Source organism: Anolis carolinensis, chromosome 3 (assembly GCF_035594765.1).
Source record: "Anolis carolinensis isolate JA03-04 chromosome 3, rAnoCar3.1.pri, whole genome shotgun sequence".
NCBI classification, from domain to species: domain Eukaryota; kingdom Metazoa; phylum Chordata; class Lepidosauria; order Squamata; family Dactyloidae; genus Anolis; species Anolis carolinensis.
The window spans coordinates 155,906,042-155,923,986 of NC_085843.1; the positions used below are offsets into that span (position 1 = coordinate 155,906,042).

At 39.3% G+C, this 17,945-nt stretch overlaps 1 protein-coding gene across 5 annotated transcripts in view; it reads right to left on the reverse strand.

The window, feature by feature from the left end:
* Positions 1 to 17,945, reverse strand: part of enox1 (ecto-NOX disulfide-thiol exchanger 1) — a 590,718-nt gene that overhangs the window by 169,653 nt on the left and 403,120 nt on the right. For all 5 annotated transcript variants that reach the window (XM_062975622.1, XM_062975624.1, XM_062975625.1 and 2 more), the window contains 3 exons: positions 11,096 to 11,269; positions 9,503 to 9,709; positions 6,492 to 6,725 (listed from right to left, as the gene is read on the reverse strand). In XM_062975622.1, coding sequence (XP_062831692.1) covers positions 6,492 to 6,725; positions 9,503 to 9,709; positions 11,096 to 11,269 — 615 coding nt within the window. The remainder of the gene's footprint in view (positions 1 to 6,491; positions 6,726 to 9,502; positions 9,710 to 11,095; positions 11,270 to 17,945) is intronic.

Here is a 17,945-nt window from a genome sequence, read left to right on the forward strand (position 1 = left end):
TGCTACAAAAAGAGAAAACAGATTTCCCTTGAGCTCAACCATTAAGATAAAATTTTGAGGTTCCACAGCAAATTCATAAAAAACAATCCAGGTTTCCGTAGCGCCAGTAAGCTTGTTCTTCTGGCCCTGTATGTACATAAGACTGTTTCTTCAAAGGTTCATCACTAGCACTTTGGTCAACAAATGATAAATTGGCCACTGGTATTATGAGCACAGTATGATATAACATCACAGTATGATATAATATCACAGTATGATATAACGCACTTTACCCCGGTGGCAAAGTGCGTTAAAGCGCTGAGCCACTGAACTTGCAGACCGAAAGGTCCCAGGTTCAAAACCTGGGAGCGGTGTGAGCGGCTGCTGTTAGCTCCAGCTCCTGCCAACCTAGCAGTTCGAAAACATGCCAATGTGAGTAGATCAATAGGTACTGCTCTGGCGGGGAAGGTAACGGCGCTCCATGCAGTCATGCCGGCCACATGACCTTGGAAGTGTCTACGGACAACGCCGGCTCTTTGGCTTAGAAATGGAGATGAGTACCAACCTCCAGAGTCAGACATGACTGGACTTAACATCAGGGGAAACCTTTACCTTTACCTTATGATATAACATAGTTACAATATGTAATAGTAGAGCAACTCACACTGTTAAATACGGGCATGCAACTGATTTGTAAGAATGTTGATTTGGGAACTAATTTTAGCCACGTCTTTATACTGTGTTGTCACTGTGAAATATATGAACTCTAAATGCTAGAAACCCCCAAACTGAAAGAACAACAAAAGATTGTTTAGTTAGATGATCTTGTCATATGTAGCTTAGAGAAATCAACATTCATTGTAAGTGTAAAAGAACATCTGCACATGTGACTAAAACACAGGTAAACTGGCCAAAATACAGATTGTGCATATGTTCGTTCTTATTATACATTCTGTCAGGGATACTTTGAATGTGCTTTTCCTGCATGGCAGGGGGTTGGACTAGATGCCCCACGTGGTCTCTTTCAACTCTAGTATTCTATGATTCTATCATTCTGAACAAGAGAAGAATTTCTTAATAGTTGATATTAATTTGTAACTTCTCTTCTGCATAAATATGATTTTTGCCACATCCTGAGGTTTGAGAATCTGCAATCTAGTATCTGGATCAAATGTCACCCACTGAAATATGTTATTGCACATTTTCGATGACACTATTTCTAGAAATGCTGTTATCAGGAACATTTCTCAATGCCTTTCACATTCTTTCTATAGCCTGTTCCACTGCATTAAAATGTAGATTACAAGTGTTGTGTTTACAAGCATGAGATTCTTAGAAACAAGATTTTTCATTCATGTTAAGCCTGACAGATATAACATTTCATGTTATGATTGCTCCCTTGTAGACTCTGTTCTTTCTTCCTGAATCCCTTCCCACCTCTCTGCCCTCCTCTGCCAGGCCAGTCTATGTACTATGGACAACTTTGTGCTTTGCCTGGAGTATCCTGAAATACTGGCCTAGATCATCAAACGGATCTGTCGCAAACACTACAGTCAGCTCCTTCTCATTTTTTGTTTATACTATTGTGCATTTATGGTGCTGTGGAAAATGTTGTAAACACATCTACAGATTTTACTAGATAAAAATAACTGGCTTTTAACTTAAGACCTATAATATAAGTAGAATAGATTTTGTTTTAACTTATATTTATAGAGCCTAACCCATTCAGACTTGAAACTCTCCTTATCTTCTGCCTGATCTGGGATAAGTTTAGGTTACCAACAGACATTTTTTTTAAAAAAAATGTGTCAAGTTGTTACAGAAAAGATACAAAGATGTTCCCTGAACAATCAAGTTGCTGGGCAGCAATCCACATCAGCTTCACGTAGCTTGATAGAGTGATGTATAAAACCAACCTCCCTAGAGCACCGTCAGCTATTAAATGTTTGAATTTCAGATTGCCTCTCTCTCTGTTCTGTTACCCAAGCCTTGCATAAGCAAAAATGTGTAGTTAATATCTTCCATACTAGCCCCCACATATTCATTTAAATTTTAAATCTCTTCTCTCTTCACACAAGATCTGATAAAAAAGCAGGTTATGTGATTTTAGTATTATATGCATGCACACATTCCTAAATATGTATGGATTATTTTATGTGACTGATTTTAAAAAGATGTACATAAAAAAAAACAACTTGATGCTTCATGGAAGCTTTTGTATTTATTATTGTTCCTTTGGATTGCTTAGTAGCTAATGTTTTTCTCCCTTTCCTCCCTTGCTCTGGAAAGGGAGGTGACTGAGAGTGTATGGGAAGCTTTCCATCCCATTCCTTTGAGAGAAGCCTTATTACATGTCATCATGTATAACTAATTGAGATGGAATGTTCACATACATTTGTACATGATTCCAAAAGCACATCCCAATTCTGACTCAGCAAGTGAGCTAAACATGATCTTGGAGCTCATGTGGACATTTTAGCTCTCCTTTGCAAAGTGGTATAAAACGTGAGTGGTGATGCTAAGGAAACAAATAAGGAACACTTTTTAAAATGCAAAATACACAGACTGGATAGTAGTAATTTGTCAACCACACAATAGGTCCACATTGTATTATAGACTTTGTAGCAAGTAGATAAGACTACATGACCTTTAAAAACATTTCCTATTCTTATGAACCTTTGGACACCTTTTTAAAAAGTCTTCCAGATATTTTAACATTTTCATTTTGCTGATTTAATTATTATGCTGGTATTCCTTATTATTGGGCCCGTGGTGGCACAGTGTTTTAAAGCGCTGAGCTGCTGAACTTGCGGACCAAAAGGTCCCAGGTTCAAATCCCGGGAGCAGAATGAGTGCCCGCTGTTAGTCCCAGCTCCTGCCAACCTAGCAGTTCGAAAACACGCAAATGTGAGTAGATCAATAGGTACCGCTCCGGCGGGAAGGTAACGACATTCCATGCAGTCATGCCGGCCACAAGTCCTTGGAGGTGTCTATGGACAACGCCAGCTCTTCGGCTTAGAAATGGAGATGAGCACCAACCCCCAGAGTCTGTCACGACTGGACTTAACATTAGGGGAAACCTTTACCTTTATCCCTTATTATTATACTTCATTCCTCAAAATTAAATTACCCTGGGATCAACTTGATAGACAGAATACTGATTAGCTAAAACCAAACAAATACAAATAAGGCTGGCATATCTGAAACTGTCAAATGTTAACTATATGTGCACTTCAGCAGAAAAATATTGTCAATTCTTCACTGTTAGTACACATTTTTGGCTACCACGTGTTTTTGCATTAAATACTAATGCCTGTCGTACTAAACCAGAAAACTACCATCTTTACTCACTCATGTCTGAGCAACAGGCAACATGTGTAAATGCTGCAATTTCTACCTTTCATTTGATCCACCACCCCCATGATAAGTTATATGATGTAGATTAACTTAAATTGTCTTTACTTTCCATGTTTTCTGGGTTTCTTCTTCACGATCTTCTGCACAAGATAAAATTATCCTAAGACCACTGGTGATTTACCTTCCATGCTCTATATATTATTGTTATAGAACATAGGTAGACAGTTTGGGGAAAAAATCTGACTGTCGAGTGAGAGATTCCAGAAGATGTACTTGTCACAGTTTCATTGTCATGGAATTGGACACATTCCAGCTTGTCAATATATCTCCCTTAAATTGCAGTACACATTTGGTGTCGTCTGCAAACTTGATGTTCATGCCTGAAGGGTTAGAAAGGAGATTCCACCCGAACATTAGAAAGAACCTCCTAACTGTTCAGCAGTGGAATTCTCTGCCTTGGAATGTGGTGGAGGATCCTTCTTTAGAGGCCTTTAAACAGAGGCTGGATGGCCATCTGTCGGGGATGCTTTGAATGCGATTTTCCTCCTTCTTGGCAGGGGGGTTGGACTGGATGGCCCATGAGGTCTCTTCCAACTCTATGATTCTATGATTCAATGAGTCTGTTCTTTGCTATTATTTTAAGGCAAAATTATATGAATATACAGGCAGTTCCCGAGTTACAAACATCTGACTTACGAATGACTCATAGTTAAGAATGGGATGAGACAACAGGAAGTGAGAGAAATCGATCCCTTGGAAGAGAAATTCACTCTTCAAAGAGTTCCCATGGGTAAAATGTATCTTCACTGAAGCTTTATCACCAATCCTTGTTTCCACCGTAAGCCACATCTTCAAAATCCAATTATCACAGGTCAAGAAGTGAGGTGCAATCTTCTGTACGGGAACACATACATCAAAACAAACCCCACAAGCAGGACCATAGCAAAAAAAAAAAAAATGGGGGGGGGGACTTTTTTTTAGCGAATCATGAAGAGTAGTTCAATAATGCAAAATAATTTCGAAATCAGACTCCATTGATAAACTTCAGTGGACACTCAAGACAGATAAACTTCAGTGGACCCTTATGGGGATTTGATTAATCAGTTAGAATTCATGAGTAAACCAGGTTTTATTTTAAACCTGAAAAAAATCGGGTGGGGGGGTTGAACCCCTAAACTCTAGCTCCGCCTTGGCTAGAGCCCTGCCCACAGGGGTATTAACCCTTGCCTATGCTATCCAAAACTAATATATATAAATATTTGGCTGGAGTTGCACTTACAAATGTACCTGCTCTGACTTATATACAAGTTCAACTTAAGAACAAACCTACACCCTATTGCGCCAAATTGCTATGTGTGTGTGTGTGAAGAAATCCTTGCAAAGTTGTTTCCAAAAGATCTCTGCAAAAAAGCTCAGCTTTGCAGAGGCAAAGCCACGCCTCAAACAATGTATCTGTTTGCTGGCAGATGGCTGAGTTTGTCAGTTGGGAATCTGGCCTTCCAGAGAGAGCACAGAAAAGACATGCTCTCTAGCTACGGTCAAATAGCAGTTTAAATATGCTATGCTGGATATATTGATTGCTGATTGATTAGTTATTGACCTTATGCAACTACATGGACATTGTACGATTGCAGAACTGTTTTATATTTCAACTCAACAAGCAAGAGTAAAGTTCCTTTGTTCTTTCAATTCCTCTGCCTGGTGTGAGTCTTTTGCACATGGTGTTAACTGGACGCTGCTGGTTCCGCTATATTCACTCCCTAACACACCCTGTTCATAACTTGGGACTGCCTGTACTCCTTTCAGCTAGGAACATAGACTTTAAATTTCTAGACACATTACATACATTATATTATATTATATGGATTTCCTTAGCAGGCATATATATTTTTAACAGACAGTAAAAATTAAGCTTTACAGCTGTAGTTCCATGCAGGCATTGCTGTACACATCCATTACAAACATAAGGGGAAACATATCCATGTAGATAAAACTATATCTAGACTATCTAAGAGCAAAGGCTCTCTTTTACCAGCCTGTGATATTGACATTAAAATTGTCATGGACAGCTGTCTCATACATTGTAGGCTGAGGTTTGTGAACAGCTTGCTGACTTTCTCTTCTGGGCAAGTATTATATCCTTGCTATCTTCCATTTCTTTTAGATCTCTACTAGCCTCCATTTATGTCAGTAAAGTTGATGTGTTTGTATACTATGGCCCCCATGTCCACAGGACTAGAATCTAGCCAGAAGTTTTTCATTTTAATATGACTCACTATTATCTGTGGCTTCGCATACCCATGCAAAATCCAAGACCATATCCCTCACAGTTCGTATAATGATTTTTTTTTCTCCTGTAAACAGGCTAAAGAGTTTAGTGGTTTTTTCTCTATGGCAGAATATGCTGCGACCACTTCATTCCTGACTATAGGGCCTTCTGTTCCATATACAATTGGGCCTCCTCTGAAGATTTCAAATTTCTGGCAGACTAATATGGGAGAAGGGGTTCTTTTAGATACCCTGACCCAAAAATATAGTGCGTCATAGGTCAACAAACAATTTTACAACAACAATATTTATTACTGTCCATAGACCCATCAGTAAACAAAAAACAAACAGTATTAAACACAGAGGCATTTTGGTGTTAACATCTAAGCTTTATACGACACCTTTATGCTTTACAAACACAATTAATCTTTTCCTATCCTCTGTTAAGGACCTTAACATTGGCAAAATAGTACCCAAATCAGTATTCTGCTTATAGCATCCCACTCTATAGCAGTAATGAAAATTCATCATGACAGCACATACATTTATGAAGAAACTATTATTTGTTGCAACTCCCTCAAATTTTGCCCTAGTAATACTGGGTTAGCATTTTGATATTGTATGGAGACTTCAATAATTTTTCTTTAAAAATAAAATAAAATCAAGTACTCAATTTCTTCCTAATCTTCAGTTTGGATTGCTACAAAAAATAAAACAGCTTGTATGACTGACTGTGTTTAAACTCTGCATTTCAGATAGCTGAACAACAGTGATAGTGATAGTCTAGGAAGACAAGAAAAAGACTTGTCAGTGCATATTAACATGAAAAATCAATCACTTTTTGTGTGGAATTTCAGCTTTATCAAGTGCCCAGAATGTTCTCTTACCTTTCAATTTTTCAGCCAGCAAAGTTGCTTCATGTTCCGAATAATGCATTATCGCTGGAGGAGATGGAGGCCGCATTCGATCTTCTTCTATTTTGCGCCTGTGACGTTCCTCTCTAGCCAACATCCTTTGCTTACATTCCCATTCATAAAAGTCATCTCTTGCCTGAGCAAAATCAACATGAAGGCGACCTGAATCCTTTTTGTCTGTGCTAGATCCTAATCTCATGCGATAACCTAAAAATAACAAGCAAAAACATGGCAGCTCTTCCACCTTTCTTTGTGGTACCATTTTTAGAGAATTGCTTTAATCAGGCTTTTCCTTCATTCAATAAATCATCGTGTCAGTGCACTGATATTCATAGTTACTGCTTTGCCTACAAAAACATTGCTTTTCCTGACAAACAAGAAGTCAATCACACGTCCATCCATCTACATGTTGAAAAAGCGCATCCTCTCCCAGCTGAACGAAAAGAACAAGCAACATCACATATTTTGGCTTCAGCTTTCCAAAATCTCAGATAATGCAGAAGTTGTTCAAGCCGTAAACAAAAATGGAAAACCTCATAGTTTAGGGTAACTACAGATGTTCAGAGAGGTTCTATCAATTCATTGTTATGATTCACATCCAATAGACCCGGATCATATTTCCTAGATTCAAAGTATCCAAAAATGGATCTCCTCCAAACATGTCAAGTCGACAATCCAAACATTCCAGAACTATTTGTTATTTTAGGTATTATATATAACCACTCACAATCTCATATCTCAAGACATATGATATAGGTGGTAACAACAACAACAATGCAGGCCTCTTCCTGTGGCTTGAGGCAATAGAATCCATTTACATAGATACAATCTAGTAAGAATCAAGCATTAACTTTCTTCCATCTCCCATATTAACTCTCTTTGTCAATATCAACTCAACACACAGATATTCTGGCATTTTTAAAAGATAGACTTTTCCAGTGCTTTTGAGCAGAAAGTTGAGAATGGCTTCTTATCTGTCTCAATTCAAATAATATATTTGCATGCAAGTTCCCACTGACTGAGCCAGAACTTGGAAAGCTGTTAAAAAGTAATGCACCATTCAGAACCCCCACTTCTGGGATAAATAATTACCATTAATTTAGTGGCTCATTACATTCTGTGCTGTTTTTGCAGTACGTGGGAGGAGTCAGGTTATAATGTAAAGAAATGGTCTTAAAATGTTTACAAAGTTTCTCAGAAGTAATAAGAAAAAACAATAAGCATAAAAAACATAATTATCTTACCAGTCATTAAGTTATTTTGGAAAAGGACTACTGTCATATCTCATTACCACAAAAAGTAATATATTACAAACAACTGATGCATTACCTGAATCAGATAATCAGAATTAGAAATGGCATGCCTATTATAAACTTTCTTGGTGAAAACTAAGAGAATCTACAAACAGATAATGGTAATGTACTACATAGGCAAATTATTCAGCTCAGTACCAAACTTCTAAAATTATTTTTAATCCAACTACAGTAGAGTCTCACTTATCCAAGACTCGCTTATCCAACGTTCTGGATTATCCAACGCATTTTTGTAGTCAATGTTTTCAATACATCATGATATTTTGGTGGTAAATTCGTAAATACAGTAATTACTACATAGCATTACTGTGAATTGAACTACATTTTCTGTCAAATTTGTTGTATAACATGATGTTTTGTTGCTTAATTTGTAAAATCATAACTTAATTTGATGTTTAATAGGCTTTTCCTTAATCTCTCCTTATTATCCAACATATTCGCTTATCCAACGTTCTGCCGGCCCGTTTATGTTGGATAAGTGAGACTCTACTGTATTTTACAGCTTGCTTAATTGTGTTTTAGTATTTAATTTAGTATTTAATTTAATTGTGTTTAAACCCTTGTGCCGGCTGGACTGCTGACCTGAACGTTGGGTCGCTGACCTCAAGGTTGCCGGTTTGAATCTGCGAGATGGGACAAGCTCCCGTCTGTCAGCTCTAGCTTACGGGGACATAAGAGAAACATCCCAGCTAACACATCCGGGTGTCCCCTGGGCAACGTCTCTGTAGACAGCCAATTCTCTCACACCAGAAGTGACTTGCAATATGTTCTCAAGTCACTTCTGACACAATATAAAGTATTATAACTCACTTGCCTATTTCAGTTATAGTCGCAAGACACTTTGGATTCCATTTCTGGAAGAAAGTAGGGTTACAACTCCAACTAAATCTATGGAAATCAAATTATATATCTGCCTATCTGTCTGTTTGTCAGAAATTAACACTGGGCAGACTTTCAACTAGTTCAAAGTTTTGGATAGTTTGTTAAAGCATGCCAACATTTTCTGTGGCTTTTCTCCAAGTGTGGACAACATTTTTGGGATGACCTTACTTGAAATATGTGATATGAGGTAAACAGAAAATTCACGGTGGAGAAGGAATTCTTGTTCATTCATGCAGAAGTCATGTATTTTCAGCTATTATGGGAAGGCATGCTCTCTCAAGGGCAAGCGAGGCTGCTGAAACTATGAAGGGCACTGGAGGGGTCAGAGACAATGGCACTCATCTTCCACAGCATTTGGAACAATCAACAATCATCACTGATTCTCACAAAAATGCTGGATATTATGCTACATCAATGATATTTTCACAATGAAATGTCAAAACAGATAAGAAATTCCTTTACAGGGGTTATACCTGTATATGACACCAACAGGATTGTTGCCACAGAATGCAGAGAAAACGAATGCTAATAGTCCTGATCTCCTTTCATGAAGTACAGGTTCAGATCTATACTTGAAATTAATAAACCCATACAAAATAAATACTTCCCAAAAGAATGTTGGGACCATTACCTACTGAATTACCACAGGGTGCCAGAAAGTCACATTAAAGCATGCAAAACTGGGTTTTGATGGGAAAAATGGTAATCATAAAAAGCAAGACTACACTAGCATCACAAAGCATATATTAAATGACACAAAGAATATCTATTGAAGAATGTGATGAGTACCAGAAAGGTAAATTGCTTTGTCAACCATGAACTCTTCTGAAAATCGAATATGACAAAAATTCTTCTTGCTTTTCCGAATTGCTGTGATGTCCCCACACTGATCAAAAACTTCCTGAATTATTTCCTCAGTGGCATTTTCTGGTAGTCCTCCAACAAACACAGTTTTACACCCAGGAGGTCTCTCTCTTGTTGAAGGTGGTGGAAGATCTAAGGGGGGAAAATAAGCATTAGTTTGAGTGTTCCACTGGCATTATCATTAGGTCAACATTGATCTGTGGAGACTCTATAAATGAAGAGATCTCCAAGACATCCTTGCATCAGGATTTCCTTGATCGTGTCAATCCACCTGAGCTGTGGTCTTCTTTTTTTACTATATCATTTAGCTCTATTGTTTTTTCAATGAGTCATGTCATCTCAACAAAGTATGACAGCCTCAATTTGGTCATTTTAGCTTCTAGGGAGAAATCAAGCTTAATTTATTCTTGGACCCATTTAGAAGACATTTAGGCAGTCTTCAGTATCAATGGTACTGCCATCAAGCACTACATTAATAATTAGTGGATTTTCTTTACAGTCCATCTTTCATAATCGTATATAAAAATACTACAACATGGATGAGCTTGACTTTGATATTTAATTATATGTTTTTAATACTTGAAGATTTTGTCTAGACTGGATTCCCACCCATGGGAGCTTTGTTAAGAGTGTTCAGTTGGGTGGAAGTACAGCACTCTCTTTACACCTATCCTCTAAATGTGTGAAGGTTCAACAAATATCATGGGCCTCATGGGAGCTTATGTGCTATCTATGCTCCTTGTCCCACTTTTAGTACATTTTCACACATTGTTTGAAAATGTAAAATGGCAAAGACAACATACTTTAAACCTATGCCTCTACATGCACACTTAAATACTCTTTACATTGCATGGCATGTACACGTATTTCTGCATACTGGCACAACTTGAAAGGGCCAGTTCATTCTCAGACATCTCCCTCTTATGATACTGGGCATCATGTTGGTGATGCTAGCAATATAATATCTCCCAGTTTCTTGAATTTAGTCAATAATAAAACCAAAGAATATATAAAATGCCTATAGGTCTAGGCATTAAATGTGTAGGAGCAGTGCACAAGACTAATGCCAAACAAAATGCTGGGATTATATTTTAACTTCTAAAAGATTTCCAGATGACATGCATCAACTATCTTAATAACACTGCCCATACCAAAGTTGTGAGATAATCATCCTTGTAATAGGCCCAGGCTGTGGCGCAGGCTGAAGAGCAAGCCAGCTGCAACCAGCTGCAATGAATCACTCTGACCAGGAGGTCATGAGTTCGAGGCCCGCTCGGAGCCCTGTGTTTGTCTTGTCTTTGTTCTATGTTAAAAGGCATTGAATGTTTGCCTATATGTGTAATGTGATCCGCCCTGAGTCCCCTTCGGGGTGAGAAGGGCGGAATATAAATGCTGTAAATAAATAAATAAATAAATATTTGTAGAAATTTTTCACTAAAAAGACAATGAGTGCGTGAAAATTTCACTTGTTCAAGACCAGTAGCTTTGAGTCAAATTAAATTAATCAGCCTCACTTACTTGGGTTTGGAGGGAAGAGTGTGCAGCTTTTACAGTGCATTATTTCTTTAATGACAGGTATCTCTGTTACTGGTGGTTGGGGTACTAATCCCATGCCTGGCAACAATGGGTTAATTGGAGTTATTCCAGTCATCATACTGAGGTTTGGATCAAATCCCCGCACACATATTGAATCTACAAATATAGAACACAAGAATTTGGCTTTTAAATCTTCAAATGGTTTTTATTTACTGCTCACTTGCAGAAATAATCTTGCATTTAAAATATCAGTTATAACCACCCCTTCAACATACACATGTAGTTATTGCAGCCAAGTCCTACTTCTGAAAAACAATAATGCTTCATTAAGATGGAAACATTCATAATTATGAATAAGTTTGACTATAGTGATGCAAAACTTTGCACTAGAACCACTCCTACTTTTTGGATAACTGTCTGATTTTCAATACCAGCTCACTGCTTCTTTCCACAGGCTGTTTTTTTTTGAAAATGCTGCAGAAAGCAGCCATGCTACATTTCTATGCTTTCCAAAAGTTTAGATCAGGATGGGCTGCAGGCTTTATGCCACCTTGACGTTTTATCCCATTCCATTCCTAAGACTTCTGCAGTGTCACTGGAGAGCACATCTTGTTTTAAGCACAGTTATGCTTCCAGAAACCTACCAAAAATATCATTCTGCTATAAAACATTGTACATGCTTATGTTTAACTGAAATGGGTTTTTAAAAGTGGCTTTCTCATTACCAGTAGCAGAAAAGAAAAAAACTTTGCTGTACATTATTTAGTTAGATTTTTAAAACCAATTTATACTCATTACGGAACCCAGAATCACAAGGGACCTGCTGGATCCAACCAAAAGTCCACCTAGACCTGGATTTTCCACTATGGCCAACCAGACATCTAGTATACCCTTATTTGTAATGAGGGATTACAATAGATATTTACAAAGTCCATAAGCTCTGGGGAAGCCAGGGGGATTCCTGACTGGGGACAAAACTGGGAGGGGGGCATAAGGTCCATAGGCAGCACCATGCAGCACCTACCATAGAAAAATGACTACAGAGAATGGCTAAACTGCTTCATTAATTCTTGAATTAATCTATTACCTGTTTCCCCCAAAATAAGACAGGGTCTTATATTAATTTTTGCTCCAAAGGATGCGTTAAGGTTTGTTTTCAGGGGCAGTCTTGTTTTTCCAAATTGACTTTTTAAATGAACTATATCTATGGCTTATTTTTGAAATATGGCTTATATTTTGGGCATCCTCAAAAATGCTGAAAAATCATGATAGGCCTTATTTTTCAGGGAAGGTCTTATTTTTGGGGAAAACAGTGTACATACATTTTTTACTTCTCAGATTCTACATTTGGTTGGTTTGATCCGGTGGCTCAGTGTGTAAATGTGCTGAGCTGCTGAACTTGCGGACCAAAAGGTCCCAGGTTCAAATCCGGGGAGCGGAGTGAGTGCCTGCTGTTGCTCCAGCTTCTGCCAACCTAGCAATTCGAAAACATGCCAATGTGAGTAGATCAGTAGGTACCGACCCAGCAGGAAGGTAATGGCGCTCCATGCAGTCATGCTGGCCAGATGACCTTCGAGGTGTCTAAGGACAATGCTGGCTCTTTGGCTTAGAAATGGAGATGAGTACCAACCCCAAGAGTCAGACATGACTGGACTTAACGTCAGGGGAAACCTTTACCTTTACCTTTTTTTTACGTTTTTTACTTCTCAGATTCTACATTTGGTTGGTTTGATCCCACTACTGACTACCAGGTAATGAGTACCCTTAATTTCATCCATGAAGTATTGAAAGGTCTGTGGTATCATGCTTGTGACAGAAGTCTCCAGCATCTCCAAGGATGGATGTCTTTGCCCACTGTCATGTCATCTCTTCTTAGTTCATAAGCTCAGCTCTCAAGACTTCCCAACTGTGGACTAAATTAGACTGGAAGCACATGTCTGGCATTATTTGGTGATATTGAATCTCACTCTCTCTGGTTCAAAATGTTGGTTTGACTTCACTCTTTAGTCCAGAAATTGCTCCCAGCATCATATTTTTTTTACCATCCTTCCCTTCTCCTCTTTCCCTCTCTTTCTCGTCCCGCCCCATCTCACATGCACAAAGTTCAAAGATGAAACAGATGTTTGCTCTATAGCACCCAAAATTACAAGGCAACAGAATATAAGCAGCAGCTGTGTTGGAAGAATTCAAAGTCAACCCCATCAGCTCTTTCCTTTGAGAGGTGGGAGCTGAATAAAAGAAGACTTTTTGTTTCTTGAGATACACTAAACTATTTTGAGAGGCCAATCTTTTTTGTTGATACAACTCTGCTGCTATTTGATGCCATCAATTATTCAGAAGCAAGTAGTTATTTGGATGTTCCCACAAGTTTGTTGTACAGCTTTTGGATAACAGCTCAGCAATATTTAATGATAACAAGTACAATCAAGGGTTTGGCAACTTGGGAGTTGTAGATGAACTAATAAATAGAAGAAAGAGAAAGAGGCATGAACAAAAAAATGCCTCTTTTTTGCAGCCATATGACAGACTGCTAGATTCTAGAAAACCACAACCAGCCTTAACTCTAAATCAGAGGTTTATAACCTGTGGGTCTTCAGGTGTTTTGGCCTACAACTCCCAGAAATCCCAGCCAGTTTACCAGCTGTTAGGATTTCTGGGCATTGAAGGCAAAAACATCTGGGGACCCACAGGTTGAGAACCACTGCTCTAAATCATAGAACCTTAAACCCATTAAAACATTCTAGATAGGTGATTTATTGTATGTATATATCTATTTATAAACCAATGGGTATCTTGAATAAAATATGGTACATGAGATGCTTGGGATACTGGCAACCACACACTCTTGCAAATTGCTTCAAATTGTGCCAAAACTATTGCAAAGTTGTCGTGAATTCTCACCTCTGCTATTTTTTACTTTCCAATCTGCAATAAATAAAGCATATTTTCACTGTAAATAACCATGAACTCATTCTTTGGGGGACAAAAAAAATTAATAAATACACCACAGAAGCTCAACTGGTGATGATTAAATAAGAATGAGATCCTGGAATTCATGGCTCACTGGAAATATCAACTCAGTACAGCAGGAAAAAAATCCATGTCAGTTGTTAGCAAAGGGATGAAAAGTTTAGAAAAGGAAAATTCTGTGTTTGTAGTCACTCTTATATAAATATATGGCACAGTACTATCACATGAACGATGGAACGATGAGGCTAATTCAACTTTTCTGTACTTCGTATGATAAAAACTACGAGAAAAGAAAGTGAGACTTCTACATTCCCTAGATCCACAAGTGCATGCAATGAGGGCACATTTGCCAATGGGGAATGCCAACAAGTACTGAGTGCTGACTGTTCAGACTTCATATTCACTGTTCTTCAGCAAGCTACCTCTCTACAAACCTGTCCCAAATATAAGACCAGTATGATGGTGAAGTCAACAGGGAAATGGGCTGGCCCCACAGTCTCCATAAGTATGATTGGTGTCAAGTTCTCTCTCCTCTGCTTCATCAGTTATACCGGTGATGATTTGCCAAACAATTCACCAGATGATTGTTGTTTGTCTTTCGGGCTGTGTGGCCATGTTCCAGAAGTATTCTCTCCTGACGTTTCACCCACATCTATGGCAGGCATCCTCAGAGGTTGTGAGGTATATCATAACCTCTGAGGATGCCTGCCATAGATGTGGGCGAAACGTCAGGAGAGAATACTTCTGGAACATGGCCACACAGCCCGAAAGACATACAACAACCCTGTGATCCCGGCCATGAAAGCCTTCGACAACAAATTCACCAGATGTTGGGCTGCATCGTGCTTCTCTTTTACTCTGCTCTGGACCTTTGTGCATAAAGAGAGGACACCTGAAGAAAGGGATGATATGCACGATAGGGTTTTATGCACGTATACTGACATTTTTATATGTTCACATTTAACAAACAGACATTAAGGCCGAAGGGACACATGACTTAAGAGCAGGTCAGCGGTTCAGCTCCATGTCCCATTATTGTTCTCAGTAATCTCATTCACCCTCTATAACAGAAGGCCATAATATCATGTGCAATATAAAGAAGATGAATAAAGAGAATTTGTCTTGTTCTCATAACAACTTGGGGTCATCCAACAGAGCAAATAAGCAGATTCAAGACAGGTAAAAATGAAAGGACTTCTTCACAAAGCACACAATCAAGATAGGGAATACAGGGACACAAGACACGGTGACAGCTTGCAGCTCAGATGGCCTAAATGGATTAATCAGATCAGATGGCTGCATCTTTCAATGGCAGTTGATAACTAAGTGGAAGCTAAAAATCAGAGAATTTCTGAATTTCAAAAAGACAAAGAGCAATTACTTTCATGCCCTGCTGTCCAAATTAGGAAAAGCCAGTGTCTGCTTCATTGAGGCTGTTGCTATGATATTCATCTACAAAAGGAACAATCTTGTGAGGAAAGACAATATGAAGAGAAGCCAGTTTTGGTTCTGCATCTGAACTGAGTAAATTTTTTATCAAAATCTATCACTACTTCTTTTCTGCCAGAATTGCAGGGTGCATCTACACTGTACAGTCATTAAAGTTTGACACTATTTTAGCTGACATAGCTCAATGCTAGGAAACCACAATTGTTTTACAAAATTCTGTGCTGAAGAGAGCTGATGCCTTTAAAGAATCACAACTCCTACAACACTATAGCATTTAACCACGGCAGGAAAAGTGGTGTTGAACTGTATTATATTTCACAAATCCTATAAAGGATGGTCAGTTTTTCCAGTTGTTTCATCCATTCACTCACTATAATGACACCAACAGCCTCGAGTAAATGTTGCTGGGATTAATAGAGTGACTAGGATGGCACCTGGATGAATTATTGCTGCACTCAATGTCGTCCACGGCATGCGGCCCTATATAGTTCCACCGATAGTAAGGTAAGCTGGGAATGGCTCTTTAATAAAATTTGGAGAACATCACAATTTTCACCCCTGGTCTAAGGCTTCAATAACTGAGAAAAACAATACCCAAGGAGGATTGAGGTTGCAGATGAGATTTGTATTGGCTAATCCCACTACTTTGTTTAGATAGGTGTATCGTGGGAGGGGGAAATGATATTTCCTTTGTAAACATTACATGTCCCCCACTCCACTTCTTTTTCTTACCTAAGATGAGATCTTTTGGAAGAAAAGGTGGAATGGTTTTCTTGGCAATATTTGTTCTGTGGGGGGTTGCCATTGCCTTTCTCTAAAACAGTGCAACTTGTATAAGGTAATGCAGTGAGTTTCCATTTGAATTCTGATATCTCAGAGGTCCAACCACTATACTCTGCTTGGTCTTCTGTCTACTGCTTTCAAACTATTTATTATGGCTTCACTTCAGGTTCTTGATCTCTTTAACTGAGAGAAAAATACACATGGACTCCTGCATGATGGGGAAAATCAAGTGATGTTTGTGAAATATATTGAAACAGCCAGGCATGTAGCCGGGGGGGGGGGCTTGAGGAGCTTCACCCCCCCCCCCAAAATTCTCAGGGTGATCCGCGAGAAGGCATTACTGGTACGTGGCATGGTGTCATCCTTGTCCGTGCCTGGATGCTCAGCGCACTCTCTTCCCTTTTCATACCCCTGGTTTCAACCTTCGGTGCCGGAAGAGGAAGGGGAGTGCGTCGACAGCCCAGGCGCCAAAGAGGATGCCACTGCACCACAGACATTCAGAGACCACAATAAGCCTTCACGCCCATGCACTCGGCAGGCCTTCGTGCCTGTGCATTGAAGTCTCGCCACACTCGTGGCTGGGAGTGGAGTGTGTCGAGCCCGTCGGCTGCCTTCTGGGACTCTCTGGATTCAGGTAAAGAACAACTCCCATTTGAGAAAGGGCAATCATTCCCTAATCCCTGCCTCTATGCACAGTTGGGCACATTGGCTCTATATAACAAGTTTAGTCCAAATCCAGTGTTGGCTTGGTTTAATGCCTTCTGGATAAGGGCGCACTGCAACTCCCAGATCCAAGGTCAATCACCCCCAATCCCCGCCTGTCCTGTATGCACAGTTGGCCATGTTTGGTCCAGATATGACATTGGCTGCCTTCAGTGCTTTCTGGATCCAGGTAAACAACAACTACCATTTGAAAAGAGCAAACATTCCCCAATCCCTGCCTGTATGCACTGTTGGGCACATTGGCTCTATGTGCCAAGTTTGGTCCAGATCCAACGTTGGCTTGGTTCAATGCCCTGGTTTTTTTATATTATTATTATTATTTTATTATGACACAGCAAACAAGATAGATATGCTGGATTTTGTATCACAAAATCACAAGTCGAACACTTCCCAAGCGTCTAGGACTGTGTGATGTATTTTTGGATGATGCGTGCAGATCCCAGTAGGGTGGCCTTTTGCAGTTGGCCGATCGTAATTTTGTTAATGTCTATTGTTTCCAAATGCCAGCTGAGATCTTTTGGCACAGTACCCAATGTGCCGATCACCACCGGGACCACCTGCACTGGTTTCTGCCAGAGTCAATCTTGAGGTCCTGATAGCAGCTGAGTTTTTCCTGTTGTTTTTCATCAATGCGACTGTCACCTGGGATGGCAACATCAATGATCCAAACCTTTTTCTTTTCCACAACTGTGATGTCTGGTGTGTTGTGTTCCAGAACTTTGTCAGTCTGGATTCGTCCCACAGTATCTTTGCGTGCTCATTTCCAATACTTTTGCAGGTTTGTGATCCCACCAGTTCTTTACTGCTGGGAGGTGGTACTTGAGGCATAAGTTCCAATGAATCATTTGGGCCACATAGTTGTGTCTCTGTTTGTAGTCTGTCTGTGCGATTTTCTTACAGCAACTGA